General features: G+C 39.9%; 1 protein-coding gene across 2 annotated transcripts in view; it reads right to left on the bottom strand.

The window, feature by feature from the left end:
- Window positions 1-15,606, bottom strand: part of atad1b (ATPase family AAA domain containing 1b) — a 52,041-nt gene that overhangs the window by 20,275 nt on the left and 16,160 nt on the right. For both annotated transcript variants that reach the window (XM_078223587.1, XM_078223588.1), the window contains exons 3-5: window positions 11,687-11,785; window positions 8,319-8,439; window positions 5,234-5,434 (exon numbers count right to left, since the gene is read on the bottom strand). In XM_078223587.1, the coding sequence (XP_078079713.1) occupies window positions 5,234-5,434; window positions 8,319-8,439; window positions 11,687-11,785 (421 nt within the window). The remainder of the gene's footprint in view (window positions 1-5,233; window positions 5,435-8,318; window positions 8,440-11,686; window positions 11,786-15,606) is intronic.

The raw sequence follows: 15,606 nt of genomic DNA, 5'->3' as shown, positions 1-15,606 counted from the left end.
GTTTGTGAACAGAATTCCCACTCACCTGAAGAAGGGGCTCAGAGCCTCGAAAGCTTGTGTGGCTTTTGCTACCAAATAAACCTGTTGGACTTTAACCTGGTGTTGTTAAACTTCTTACATTATTAAATGACTACACCAGAGGGCTGTGGAGGCTCAAAATATTCCAAAGATTCATCACCGTACGAGTGAAGAAATTCCTTCTCATCTCAGTCCTAAATGGCTTATCTTTTATTCTGAGACTGTGACCCCTAGTTCTAGGCACCCTTCCTCCCCCCACCAGGGGAGCATCCATCCTGCATATTCCCTGTCGAGCTCTGTCGGATATTGTATGATTCAATGAGATCACCCCTCATTCTTTGAAACTCTAGAGAATATATCCCAGTCTGTTTAATCCGTCCTCATAGAACAATGTCGCAATCCCAGAGACGAGTCTGCTGAACCTTTGCTGCATTCCCTCTACGGCAAGCATAACCTTCCTTGGGTAAGGGGACCAAACTTGTACACAATACTCTAAGTACAGTCTCACCAGAGCTCTATACAATTGCAGCAAGACTTCTTTACTCCGATACTCAAATCTTCTTGCAGTAAAAGGTCAACATGCCATTTGCTCTCAGATGCAAAGGGCTGTGTCTGTCTATTCTCCTGACTGTACCATCCATTAACTCCCCCTGCTTGAATGGCTTCCTGTACCATGGTGTCATGGCCAGTTCGCTCATCTACCCGTGTAGCCCTGCTTTCATCCATGCAGGTTGTGCAATTGCAAGGGCTGGGGCTCCTCAACTTTTACCTTCTGGATCCCCAAACCTGCTGCACTTGCAGTGTCGCCCTCCAGTTCTTGAACATGGACTGAATCAGATGACCCTATCCTGGAGAGGTGTAAGCACTTTCTGGAACAAAGTGTCCAGGTAACTTCCCCGTCTTATAATAATCCATGTACTGACTTAATTTACTGATTAAATTTTAATTAATGTCTCTCGCCCTGCCTGTACTTATATTCATATGACTGAAATAAATGTTCGACTTACTCCAATTGAAATTCCCTGGTTAGATAAAATCAGAAATACTCACCAACCAATCTCATAGCTTTACTGCCATCAGTAATTCTTACACTATTACTAAAACACAATTACTAAAATTACCTGAGTTTTTAAAAGATAAATGAGAAAAATACTTAATCAACTACCCATTTGGCTGCTACATCTCACCATGATTTTTCTCAATGTAAGCGCTGCTGCCTGTCTCCTCTGTCATGTTCTATGACTCAATCAACTCTAAGTATGGCCAGCCCTTCTAATAACAAAACTGGCACCACGCGTCAATTTTTAGCCCATCTAGCGTCTCAATCACCTTCCCTTTCACTATGACTGTGCAGAATCCTCCCTTGCTCAGATGCAAAGTACTCATTTGGTACCTCAGGCACCATTGCCTTAGCCTCCAAGCACAAATAGCCTTTTTGGTCCCTAATCAACCCCCTTCGCCCCCCACCCCTTTACTATGCCTCAACTAAAGTAGGCCTATAGAAGACTTTCGGGTGTCAGTCTCATCTCATTTTCTCTTTGCTTTTTATATTTCTTTCTTCACTTTCCCTCTTAACTTTCTATATTCAGCCTGGTTCTCACTTGTATTATCAACCTGATATGTGTCATATTCATCCTTTTCCTGCTTCATCTTGCTCTGTTTTTTGTTGAACCTCGACTGTGACTAAACTACTTTCTCTTTAAAGACAGTCAATTGTTCCACTGCAGTTTTGCCTGCCAATCCTTGATACCAATCTGTTCTCACCCTGGAGAGATTGGCTTAAAAACTTACTTTTACTCTGGATTGCTCTTCGTTCCTTTCCACAGCTAACCTAAACCATATGATATTATGATTACTGCCACTCAGCAACGAAAATTATTTTTCATAGTAATTTTCTAGTCCTGTCTACTAATTTAGGCTGACTGGGATCACTATCAAATCTAACCCAGAGCAGAGTTTCCTGGAGACGTCAACAGATGCACCCTGGACTCCTGGCAGCAGTCATATTATTAGTTTGTTATGAAGGACTGCTCTGTAAAGCAAGATACCAATACTGTACGTTTGCATACTGATTAGACTGACACAGACATTAGTTCAGTCTAAACAAAGACCAACATGGTCTTCCAGGCTTTGTCAGAACAGTGAATGACACGTATCCAGGAGCCTCACGATTTCTCAAACACGGTGACACCATTGCAGGAATATCAAGTCCCATGTTCTTGTCAAAATCAATCTCTAACCAAAGACTTTTTTCATCCAATATGTCTTTGGATACATAGCCAGCGAAGAGCCGAATAAGATTAAAGGAGGTGAACAGAAAGTGGGGGGGGAAAAAAAGAGAAATGGAGGAATATTTCTTTGAAGAAAGCAGTAAAACACACCAGCAAGCTATGAAAAAGAGATCAACAGTTCAAAAATTAACTACACATAGCCAAATGACAAAAATGACACCATAGGTGAAGCTGAAGACAGCAGATGGTGTGAATTGATATTTGAGGCAGCCAAGACCATGTGATATAGAAAAATAATTGAGGGCTGGTTTACAATACAGGACATGAATAAAAAGATAAGGGGATAATGGGTAAAGTCAAATAGTTGACTTTGTCTCTTATTCAATAAACATTTAAAGTACTGAGAGTTAAAATAGCTGTCTTCATTCAAGATTCAAAATGGAAGATAATAAATGACATTTATGGGAAAACTGCAAAATCCTTTGTTCAAGCGGTAACTTGCTTCATCCGTACAGATCTCCTTGTAAATAACCACCAAAAAACAAAACTATTTCATTCAAAAGGCCAGCTGCTAGGAGTAAAATACCAAAATGGTTATATTAAGACCTAATGGATTTATTCTAATTTCTAGCAGTGTTGTTGAGTTCCTTGCTGTGTCTTTTGATTACTGCATTTTGATCCTGTAAATAAAACTGAACAACTCGTTTTAGCCTGTACAAAAATTGTCTTATGGCATTTTATTATGGGAGAAAGCAACAGGCAGCAGAGGTATTCTCCACTGGGTAACTTAATTAAAAATAATTTGTTAAACCCACTCACCCTGATCCATACATAACATGTAAGAATGCAGATTTCACTTGACTAGAGACTCATTCTGCTTTCAGATTGCAACTGTGAACAAGGCAAAAGCATCGGGAAGAATCTCAAACTGAAATAATAACATCTGTGCTGACATGTTGCAACCCACACTGACGATGCAAGATTGAGAAGCTATATATAGCTACAGTCTTACGTATGATACAGGGCGCACACATTAACCACCCCGCCACCCCCCCCATGATCTTTTGTAGTGTGCTTTTGTTGCAATACCGGGGAGTGCAGCAATCATCAAATAATGGGAGTTGTGAGTCAGGTAATTGACATTTGCTTGAATGAGAATCTTCATCGATACGGAAATCATTGAAGAACAAAATCCTTTCTACGAAAAGATAAATACCCAGACATCGTCTGTTTGCAAGCAATGCGAGTACAAGCATTTGGAGCTCAGCATAGCCTTATCTATGCTTCACTGATCACAAGATGAAGTACAATGTTATTAAATAATTACAGCCCAAATTCTATTTGGCTTGATGGAATAGTTAAATTATCCAGAATGTTTACGAGAAACAAGGTAAAGATCAAATGTGGAGTGAGAAAAAGTGTGCATTCTTCACTCCAGAATCATAATTCCTTGTGTAAGATACCAACAACAATGTCTATTTGTGTTCCTCATGACTTGCTGTACCTGCATGCCAACTTTGTGATTCATACACAAGGACACCTGGTCCCTCTGTAGAGCATTCTGCAGTCTCGCTCCATTTAAATAATATTTGGCTTCTCAATTCGTCCCACCAAAGCAGATAACATCACATTTTCCCCCATGTCATTTTTCAACTGCCAAAATCTTACCCACCTGCTTAACCTATCTCCATCCCTTTATCAAGATGATCAAATGCCATGATTACTCAACACGTCAAACCTAGATCCTGAATGCAGTGATCTACACAAAATTGGAAGACTTTGAAATGTTGATTAATTGCAAGACGTTTTACATAAACTGAGACCAGCATGTACAGGACTGAATAACCAATGTTCGATTCGTTTTTTTTAAATGAACTGTTGAAATCCTGGACATACAGATAGCCAAGATGCTGCGAACATTACAATAAAGTGCAAAGCATTTAAAGCACAGAAACAGGCCATTCAGCCCAACAGGTCTATGCTGACATTTATGTCACCATGACTTCCCCCATAATTTTCTTTCTCCTCAATGTATTTATCAAACCTCCCCATACTGGAGGATAACAGGCCAGCTTAAACATAATTTGCTGGTAATAAGAAAAACGCCTGAGAAAAATCAAGTGGGAAACTGGGATTTCATGGCTCAATATTAAAGTCAAGGTCAAGTAGCATAGGAATGAATGACGGACATCATTAAGGCTGCAAATCTCTGGCTCAGAGTCAGCAAAGGAAACAAAAAATAAAATTTTGAAAATTCCAACCTAGGGGTGGATACTAGGAAGGTGTTTCCTCTTGTGGGGAAGACTAGAACTAGGGGACACAGTTCATAAGAGTCTCCATTTTAAGATGGAGATGAAGAAACATTTTTTGCCCCCTCAGAGGATCGTTAAGTTTATGAAATTCTCTTCCCCAGAAAGTAGTGGAAGTTGGGTCATCAAATTTACCCAAGGCTGAGTTAAATAGATTTTTGATAGACAAGAATGACAGGTTGTAGGGTCAGACAGGGAAGTGGAGTCGAGACCACAATCAAATCAACTATGATCTTATTGAATGGTGGAGAAGGCTTGATAAGCCGAATGGCCTACTCTCCCAAGTGCTATGTTTCTATGCAACTGAATGTGCACCATTATTATTTTTGTCAAATATCATTATTAGTTTGTTCAATGTTTTGCTCTTCCTTACATTTACCAATCTTGGCCAACTCAAAGAATTAGCAAATCAGAGGTTGGACTATAACACAAGTCATGATATTCTGATCACCTATACCTAATTGGGGAGTGTGGGATCAGGCAGCCAACTGGAGTGTGCAATTCAGGAACAGTAGCTGATAGGATAATATAGGTCAAAAATAACAGACTCAGTGAAAATTTAGTAGCCTGGATTGAGAGAGATAGCTGTGCATGTTACAAATTTATATTAGCAATTATAATCTTGTATTAGAGACCTTGAACAAAATACTAATAATCTAACTTACAGATGCTTACCAATTTCATCAATAAAGACAATGGCAGGTTGTAGCTTTACAGCCAATGAGAAAACAGCTGCAGCCAGTTTTTGGGATTCTCCATACCATTTATCTGTCAATGTGGAAGGCTGGAGATTGATAAACCGACAACCTGCTTCTTTAGCAGTAGCTTTGGCAATAAGAGTTTTTCCACAGCCTGGAGGCCCAAACAGGAGTACACCTGAAACACAAACAATTTTTCAAAGTTGCTTAAACAAGGATTTCAACATCATACTACTTAAAACCCAACAAAAGTCAAGTCTATTTCCATTTGCTATTTCCAAAGTAGATTTTGGAGGCAAGTTCGAAGTGTTCATATATAGAGAAATAATCAATGCTTCATTAGAAACATGCAGTTTTGTGGGGCAGAATGCTGCACTGATCATTGTATGATACACTTCTAAGATATTGTTAGCAACCCAACCACATTGCTGCAGGAATCACCTTGAAATGCATGAGGTGCATAAACATGAAATAGATTAAGGAGCCAGTCAGAGCCATGAATAGATGTCACTGAAGAGTTTTTCTGTCTTGTAGTACCTACAGTTGATGCTAGGTGAAAGCAGATTACTCCATGCACTTGTGTCCGAGAGTAGGTATGGCCTCAAATGCAAAATAAACTGTTTCTCAAGGGTATAGACAATACCAAAAATCAACATATTTTCTTTAACCATGTTGATTTATATACAGAATGTACAGTGCAGAACCAGGCCATTCCATATAACAGGTCTACAGAAGCCCAAGGACAGGAGTGGGCCATTGAGCCCTTCAAACCTATTGCACCAGTGAGATCATGGCTCATCTGTGACCTCACTCCATATATCTGCCTTTATCCCATTCACAACTTTGGCTAACAAAAATCTATCAACTGACTTAACTCAATTGTCTTTTGCACAGGAGATCCAAACTTCTGCCGTCCTTTGCACCCTTTCCTAATTCCATTTTGAAAGGCCTCCTTCAAAATTTTAAAGAGTACGATCCCTAGTCTTGGTCTCCCTAACCACTGGAAATAACTCCTCTCAATCTACTAGATTTCCCTTAATATCTTTGATTTATTGTCACTTGTATTGGGATACAGTGAAAAGTATTGTTTCTTGTATGCTACGCAGACAAAACATACCGTTCATCCAGTATATAGGGGAGAAGGAAAGGAGGGTGCAGAATATCGTGTTGCAATTACCAATAGGCAGAGAAAGATCAGCTGAATATACGGTAGACCCATTCAAAAGTCTGATGATAGCAGGGAAGAAGCTGTTCTTGAGTCAGTTGGTACATGTTCGCAGGCTTAACTTTGACCAAATCACCTCTTAAAGTTCAAAATTCCAGGGAATATAACCATGGTTTGATTAATTTCAAAGAGCTTAACCCTTGAAAACTGGGTATTATTCAAGTAAATCAAACCTGCAGTCCCCTCCACGATCAATACCTTTTTCCTAAGGGAAACGTCTATGAATGTCAACCATATGGAATTCCAGAAAGCATTTGACAAAAGTTCCACTTGTGTTACCTGAAGTTGAAGCTCATCTAATTGATAGCAAGTGATTGATCTGGTTAAGAAACTGGCTGAGGTTCTGAAATTTATTGAGGGCAACATTGGGCCTCAAAGATTAAGATCATTTGGCATTTTCAAGCAAGCAACTATTGTCAAAATCAATTTCAAAAGAAGATTCCACAATATCTGCCTCAGTTGCTCCTCTCTGCTTCTGGTAGTAGGACTGGTGGGATGGTACCAGCTGCCCAGATGGTTTTGAAGAGTCAAGTAGATCTACCCATGTAAATCTTTTCAGGAAACCCTGTGTGTCTTGGAGCTTTAATGATCTTAATTTCTTTGATGGCCTCGTTAACGTGGATGAAATCTCCACAAGTTATTAGGGTGTGACCGCCACAGCTTCATCCATAATTACAGTGCAGAGTATCCTGTAGTGGAAATCAATTGCTCCTGCTAATATCTGTAAGTGTTACACCAGAGGAAATCTCTGTACTGTAGGTTTTGATAACTCCTGCTTGGATCTTTCAGCCTCTTCAACTTCAAGCATCTAATAGGCTTCAAGACAATTTTGCACCAATGTGGTTGGATTGCCAACAATAGCAAAGTATTTCATATAAACAATACTCCAATGTTCTGATCCACATCCAATGTTTATCTCTTTTGGATCAGACTACTAGCCAGATATAATTTATCAAATGCTGGCTTCTGGCTCTCAGATACATCCAGGATCAGTATCGTTTGTCTGGTTGCTGCAATACTAGGCTGATGATGACCAGCTCGTTCTCAATACATTGTCAAAATGCGGGGCCCCCTGTTATCAGCTTTCTCAACGTCATTAAAATCAGTGCATCATTCTAGTCAGCCCACGCACTGAAGTCTCCCATCATGATTTGTTTTGACTACTGATGACTTTGCATAAGCATTTTTAAAAAAATGTCTTCAGCTCATCTTCACTTCTGTTTCAGTGGTTGTCTCACAGCTGTCAGACATTGATGCCGATGTGCATGTTCACAGCAACTCTGGATGCTACATCAACAGAAGGGATAAGACAGTATGATCTTTTGCCAAACATACCTCTCAGTGCAGTAATACTGAAATGAGTACCAAGACAGCTCGCATGCTAGCTGAAGGATCCTTTGCTCTGCTTTTTTGCATCACCTGTCAACAAGAATTCTTACATTCCATTGAGTGCATAGCAAATTGTGAGTGGTTTCCCCCCACCCCACTCCCCAACCAGAGCACAAAGAACAGCCAACACACTGCAATTAGCTAGTCTCGCTTTGAGAGTTAATCTTCTCAAGTGAGGTTATTTGTGCAAACTCCACATAGGGCTGGCTACTCCATCACTATCAAACAACACGAACCTCAATTGTCCAGATTGAATAACCAGCGTTGCAGACTAGGTAATCTGCCTGAGCAAACCTATCGACTGGTCATTTGCTTAAAATACAACCCAAGGTCCTTAGTACTCGAAAGGCGATACAGCTATGAACAGGTGGGCGTCCATGCTTGCCCCAGTGCAAAGGTGAGCTTAAGCGCCCGCCCCAGTTAACATTTATTCCGAGACTCCATATACCTTTTGGAGGTTGCAGCAGCCTTGAACCTTCAAACAGGTGCCTTTTTTGAATGGGCAATAACACTGTATCTTTGAGCTCTGAAATGACTTCATCCAAGCCAGCAACATCATTCCAGGTAACCTAAGGAAAGCAGATGAAAGCATAACTGAACAACCATTGAAAATGCTACAGATTAAGGCAGTTACAATGAAGTTATGTTCAGTGCAGTAAAAAAACACAGGCATGGACTAAGTTCAGTGGCAGCTTCATCTTCCGGCTTAGCCATTTTTCAACGCTGTTCTGTTTTCAGTAATGATAATCAGCTTCACTTCAAAATTATCCTTAAAAGCTTTAAATAATCTGAGAAAATCGGTAATATTTAAGTTAGCAATCTGCAAGATGAATCTCCTGTAGTGTTTCTCATACATGACTTCTAAAAGTAGAAACAGCAGCAATTGTTCCTCTGACAGAATTACCCTTTGATTTTATATTTCCTGAGGGCTTGATAGCTTTATCAACTCAGGGATATTATCTAAAGGGACATGCTTTTTAAAAATGCAGGAAATGAATATGGTGGAGACTGATTTTATTGCCAATACCAATGTACTACAGTCAAAATGTAACTCTCATAAAGCAGTCTTGGTAAGTAAATGAGTAAAATACTTTAATGTAATTTCTGCTGTCCAACTGTATTGGAATATTACAATAGTTATGACATTGCCTGTCACAATTTGTGCAAGCCACTTCAGCAGTAACTTATTTGATATTCTAAAAGATTGAATATTACCTGGCACTAAGCCCACATTTGGCATAATTTTTATTTTTAAGATACGTTGTTTATTGAAGGCAGTTTAACAAGCATATGGGGCAAAGGGCTGACCTTCACTCTAAATTCAGTTTAAATTATGTCTCATAGCGCCAGAATTGGTTCCCAGTAAAATGTTAAAGACCTGACACAAGCAAATGAGGGAAGTGTAACACTGACGCACTGTCAACATACTGCATGTGCACAAACTTGTGGCAGCTCCAAGGAAACCAGATCCTGCCTCTGAATCAGAGAATAATTCGTATGGTCGATCTACAAAATAGAACTTTAGAAATTCTGAACTGCATTTAGTGGACCACAAGTAACTAAAGAAATAGTCATTCACATAATTTGTCCAACGGAGGGTAAACAATTTTATGTTAACTGTTGGTCAAATAAAACCATCACGGATCAGGCCTCAACTTCAGAATTTCTTTGATGATAGCCAAGGTTGATTCCCAAGGATTCCTCATCATGGTATCTACAAGCAAGAACTGAGATGAGAAAAAGCACTCCAATTTACTGCAAAGATTTTTGTTTTATTTCTGTATTAAAAAGACAGCAGTTTTAAAAAGACCAAAATCAAAAATACTGCCGATGCTGGAAATGTGAAAGAAACAGAATATGCTGGAAATACTCAGGTAGCATCCGCAGAGAGAGAAACAGTGAGCGTTTCAGGTCAATGACCTTTCACCAGAAATGGGCCCATGTTTAAATGAGAACCAAATTTATGCTTTCCAAATGAGATTACTTTAGCAACTGCAACTAAGTAAACAGTTTCTTAATTCTTCATTTCAAAGTCACGTACTCATTCTAAACCTAAGTACAATTTTGTCAAAGCCCCAAATTTTATTTATTTACACAGTTTATCTTTTCATGGATTTTGTGTCTTTTTTGCACTAAAAGCTAGATCTTAAAGTGGGTAGATTTGCTTCTTAATTTTCCAGATAATGTTTTGGAAATTTCTTTACTTGACTTTTCTTCCAACAAGGAATTGATGAAGTCTTAGTTCAAAAGTTGGTCAGTTTTTCACCCAGCACATTTTAAACTTGTGCGCAGAATAAATTCACTTAAAAAAAACCTACATATTAACAAACTTTAATTAAAGCTTAATATTTCATTTTATTGAAAAATAAGACATTAGCTTGAGTCATACACTGTAATGCAGTTTCTTAGTTTTAAATGTCTGCTTCAGGTTTTTAATTTGCAGTTTCTATTTTCATTATAGGTCAGTTTGTGCAGAACTATCCATGCAAATTTAAATGCACGCGTACTTGCTTAAGATCTCTATTTGTTTCTGATAGAATGTATCAAAAATGCAGGACAAGTCTGGCCTCTAAAGGATTATTATTGACCTTGTATTCAATTAGAGTTAGAATGAAGTTAAAAGTGGACATTTTGTCCTCAACTATCTGTTAAAGAATAGAAACAGATTGGTTACAGTACAGAAGGAATGCTATTTTACCAGCTCTCTGCTAGAGCAATTTAGCTCCCTAGTGCGGCAAATTTCCCTTCAGGTGCTCATCCTTTGAAAGCCACAATTTAATTTCCCTCCATCACATTCTTAGGCAGTGCATTCCAGGTGCTAACCACGCTGTGTAAAAAAAGTTATATCATTCCTTGGCCAATCACTTCACATCTGTGTATTCTGGTTCTCGACCTTTTCCACTTATGGCAACAGTTACTCTCTATCGAGATCCTTCGACATTGCAAACACCGCTATCGAATCTCCATAAACCGTCTCATCTCTAAGGGGAATAGCCCAAGTGTCCACCTCACTGAAGTCCCTCAACCCTGGAACCATTCTCCGGAATCTTTCTGGCACATTGCCATCACATCCTTTCTAAATGTGTTGTCCAAAATTGGACACAATACTCCAGTCAAGTCCAAATTGTTAAGACAAATTGACAACTAATAAAACAGTTGAAGACACATTATATATTTTGCCCCAAGTGTAGGCACAGGGCCTTAGACCACTCAGATACAAGGTCATCATCGTCAACTCTGAAGAGCAAACTCCTAATCCTAGATGTACTGTTAAGGGAGGTGAAGATTACTCTTTCCACATGGGCAGAAGAGATTTAAAAGGGGATGAGTTTCCAGAGGCTGTTCTTCGGCACCTTTTACTAGCCACTCCAGAACACCATTAACAGAAGTCTGTGGACAGGTCACCTGATGGTTGAATGAAATGGATCAAATTTAGTAGGATGCCAAACGATATTGTCAATTGTTTCAAATTGTACTCCCATTTAGAGAAAGTGCGCATTTACTTTCTATTGAGCAGAGGAGAGGTGTCATGCCCATGACATCTAGTATAGCAGCCTTCTAACACTGGTCAACTCGGGCTTGGTGGAGCAAGACAAGAATCAAGTGACGGCTTAATCCTTGGTTGGGATAAATAAATTTAAATTGCTAGCTAAAAGGAAAATGGAATTGCACATAGGGCAAGTTGCCTCTAATAAGATTTCCAGTACATACCAACTGCAATGGTGCATAGCTAATATAAGGATTCATAATTCTATTCTATCCACATTTTACTTCCAAGACAGCAAGAACATTGAATACATTTAAAACATGTCTTACTTGCATACTCAGGGGGTCCACGAGATGGGCTGCAATGTTCATCTCATATTCTGAAAGCTTGACATTTTTCACACCAATCTGCTTCATTAGTCTTTCTGCCTGCAAGTTAATTAATAATTAATTTAAAATATAAACAAAAGCAAGGACAGTCCCACAGCTGCACTTCAATCATAATTTACTTTCCAATTGCATTCAGTAGCTCAATGTTCAGTTCGATAGAAACACGAATTAGAATTTACTTTTCCACTAAACGCAACCTATGGAAATACAGCCAAGTAATTTAATGAAAAATTAAGGTGAAAAATAATTGAACAGAAAGTCACTTACCTGAACCAGTCTTGTGGATTATCTTTTAGACAGTTCAAAAACTTTTATTCACACAACATTTTTAATGTAAACTGTCTCAAAGTGTTTAGAGGACAAAGTACAAAGTGACAACTTCCATCACACCTCATTTATCGGAATGACAAAAACAAAAATGATCTAGGAAGCACAAATCTGTTAACACTTTTAATCTGCTACTAATAAAATGACACACTTAAGTCTCTATGTTTCTCTCTAAATATTTACATTTTCTTTAACTCCACGAGGTATTTATGTTATAGAGAGCGATTTACACAGCAAACACAAACACACTGGAGAATAGATTCAGCACCATAGACTACAGGATTGTATTATCAACCGGATCCTGCCAAATGTGGATTTCAGCATACAAGGGAATGTGAAATGCTTGTGTCCTGTGAATGAATGGGAAAAAAGTTCCAGAATGTTATTATTAAACTAGAATTCTACTGAGGAAGTGGTGACCCTCTCACAGACCTGCAGATGAAGAATGGATGGTTGTTCGTCAGGTAGTGGTAGTGCCCAAATATGAGATATATATTATGGATAGCACATGAAATTCTTACAGCTATGGCAGGATATGTAGGGATACGGAACCGACAGTTTTACTGGCCACATTTTGTATGACATGCCAGATGGTGGGAAGACCACAATCTATCAAACGGGAACTGTTAATTCTCATACTAGTTTTTGAGGAACCTTTTAATAGGGTGCCGTAGATTATGTGGGACCATTACCAAAAATAAAAGCAGGAACCAGCATAGCCTTACTATTATAGATATGACAAGGTGATTTCCTGAGACCATCCCTTTAAGAACAATGATAGCTAAGGTATTGGTAGCGAAACCAACCCACACTTTTACTCAATATGGCTAATACCATATAAAAGGTGGCATGTTCTCTTACTCTCTGCTTCTTCTACACTTCAATTCTGGAGACCCGTTGCACTGCTTAAATGTCACCTGGCCAGAGTCAGGACAGTCAGACAAGATAGGCACTTCAGTTGGTACGGAATGGCAATCTACCGCTGATTGTCATCCTGGGAGATTATGGCCCATTATCTTGTGCAATCTGTTTTTGTATTAGTCTTAATGGAGGAAGGATGCCCTCATGTTCAGAATGAATTTTCTGTTTTTAAACTTTAGTGGTCACTGATCTATCCAGGTGCAACTTTGTCAAACTCGCTCTAAATTCTTAGTCTTGTTACGACCAGGATGGAAGTAGTGCGCAGTTTGATTAACCACACCACAGTTTAAAAGTTTGATTCACTCATTACTATTACCCAGAATGAGACACTATAACCAGCCTTCTTTCAATAAACAACAAACTTATAAGTTGGTGAGACATGACCTTCCCCGTACAAAACCATGCTGCCGGCACTAACTAATCCATTTCCTTCCAAATACGTACGTCATGACGTCAGGCTCACCACCTTACAATTTCCTGGATTATCCCTGCTTCCTTTCTTAAACAAGGGAACAACATTGGCTATTGTCCAAACCTCTGGAACCTCGCCTGTGATCAAAGAGGATGTGAAGACATCTGTTAAAGACCCAGCTATTTCTCCCCTTGCCTCCCACAGTAACCTGGGATAGATCCCATCTGGCCCCGGGGACTTGTCTACCTTAATACAATTTAGGATACCCGACACTGCCTCCTTCGATATATTAACGTTCTCCTGAGTATTCACACACCTATCCCTGACCTCAACATCCGTCATGTCCTTCTCCTTGGTGAATACCGATACAAAGTACTTCTTAAGGATCTCACTCACTTCCTGTGGCCCCATGCATAACTTCCCTCCATATATTTCATAAAAAGCCTTGGAATTCTCCTAAAGACATTTCATGGCCCCTTGCAACCCTCCTAATTCCATGTTTAAGTTCTTTCCTACTTTCACTGTACTCAAGGGCTTCGTCAGTTTTTAGATGCCTAGACCTATCGTACACTTTTTTCCTTTTGACTAAGCTTACAATTTCCCTCGTCATCCATGGTTCCCGAATCCTGTCATCTATATCCTTCATTTTTGCAGGGACATACCTGTCCTGCACTTCAATCAACTGGCCTTTAAAAGCCTCTCACATGCCAGAAGTGGATTTGCCCTCAAAAAGCCACTCCTAATCCACATTCCCCAGTTCCTGTCTAATTTAGATGTGATTGGCCCTTGCCCAATTAGGCACCAAGGCATCTGGATGGGTCCATGAAAAGGGAGGGAAGAGAGGGATATGGACTGAGTAAGGGCAGCTGGGTTTGTTTTAGTTTAGTTAGGGCATCATGATCGGCACAGGGGTTGGAGGGTCGATCTTTGTCTATAAAACCAGTCTGGTCAAATATAAAGGCAAAGTTCATTAATAAACATTATGAAATTTGAAAGCATACGAATAACTTCTGAAATACCCAAAGTCTTTCTCTCACAAACTGCAAAAAAAAAGAGGAATTCTGCCAAAGGTTCAAAGTCAATGATTCAAGGAAGAATGAAAGAGGGTGGAATCCTTGAAATGGCACCCAGGTTATATAGTTGATCTCAGCACTGATCTGCAAAACAATCGATGACTCTTGCACTGTTTTTAAAGTGAACTTGAGGAACACTTGCAAGGACTCAGTTCCAGCACGTAAAGCAATTTAGCAGCAGCGTACATTCACTTCCAGCTGTGGACTGGGTCTGGGCTGCAAAAAGGCTGATGTCTTCTTTTCACAAGCAGCTGATGCTCCATCTTCTCAGGAGGAAAACCAACATTTAAACACCATCTTTCAGGTGTAGTGTTTTTGGAGCCATGAAATACCATGTGACCCCTTCTGCAAACCGTCCACCACTTTTGTTACATAAGAACATAAGAAATAGGAGGAGTAGGCCATCTGGCCCTTCGAGCCTGCCCCGCCATTCAACAAGATCATGGCTGATCTGAAGCGAATCAGTTCCACTTACCCGCCTGCTCCCCATAACCCCTAATTCCCTTATCGATCAGAAAACTATCTACCCGTGATTTAAACATATTCAACGAAGAAGCCTCCACCACTTCAATGGGCAGAGAATTCCAGAGATTCACTACCCTCTGAGAGAAGAAGTTCCCCCTCAACTCTGTTCTGAACCGGCCCCCCCTTATTTTGAGGCTGTGCCCTCTAGTTCTGGTTTCCCTTCTAAGTGGAAAGAATCTCTCCACCTCTACCCTATCCAGTCCCTTCATTATCTTATATGTCTCTATAAGATCACCCCTCATCCTTCTAAACTCCAACGAGTACAGACCCAATCTGTTTAATCTCTCCTCATAAGCCACACCCCTCATCTCCGGTATCAACCTGGTGAACCTTCTCTGCACTCCCTCCAAGGCCAATATATCCTTTCGCAAATAAGGGGACCAAAACTGCATACAGTACTCCAGTTGCGGCCTCACCAGTGCCTTGTACAGTTGCAGCAAGACCTCCCTGCTTTTATATTCTATCCCCCTCGCGATAAAGGCCAACATTCCATTCGCCTTCTTGATCACCTGCCGCACCTGCAGACTGGGTTTTTGCGATTCGTGCACAAGGACCCCCAGGTCCCTCTGCACAGTCGCACGATGTAATTTTTCTCCATTTAA

The sequence above is a fragment of the Mustelus asterias genome, chromosome 11, assembly GCF_964213995.1.
Source record: "Mustelus asterias chromosome 11, sMusAst1.hap1.1, whole genome shotgun sequence".
Classification (NCBI taxonomy): Eukaryota; Metazoa; Chordata; class Chondrichthyes; order Carcharhiniformes; family Triakidae; genus Mustelus; species Mustelus asterias.
Note: the sequence above shows the minus strand (reverse complement) of the source record. Positions and strands in the feature narration are given on the sequence as shown.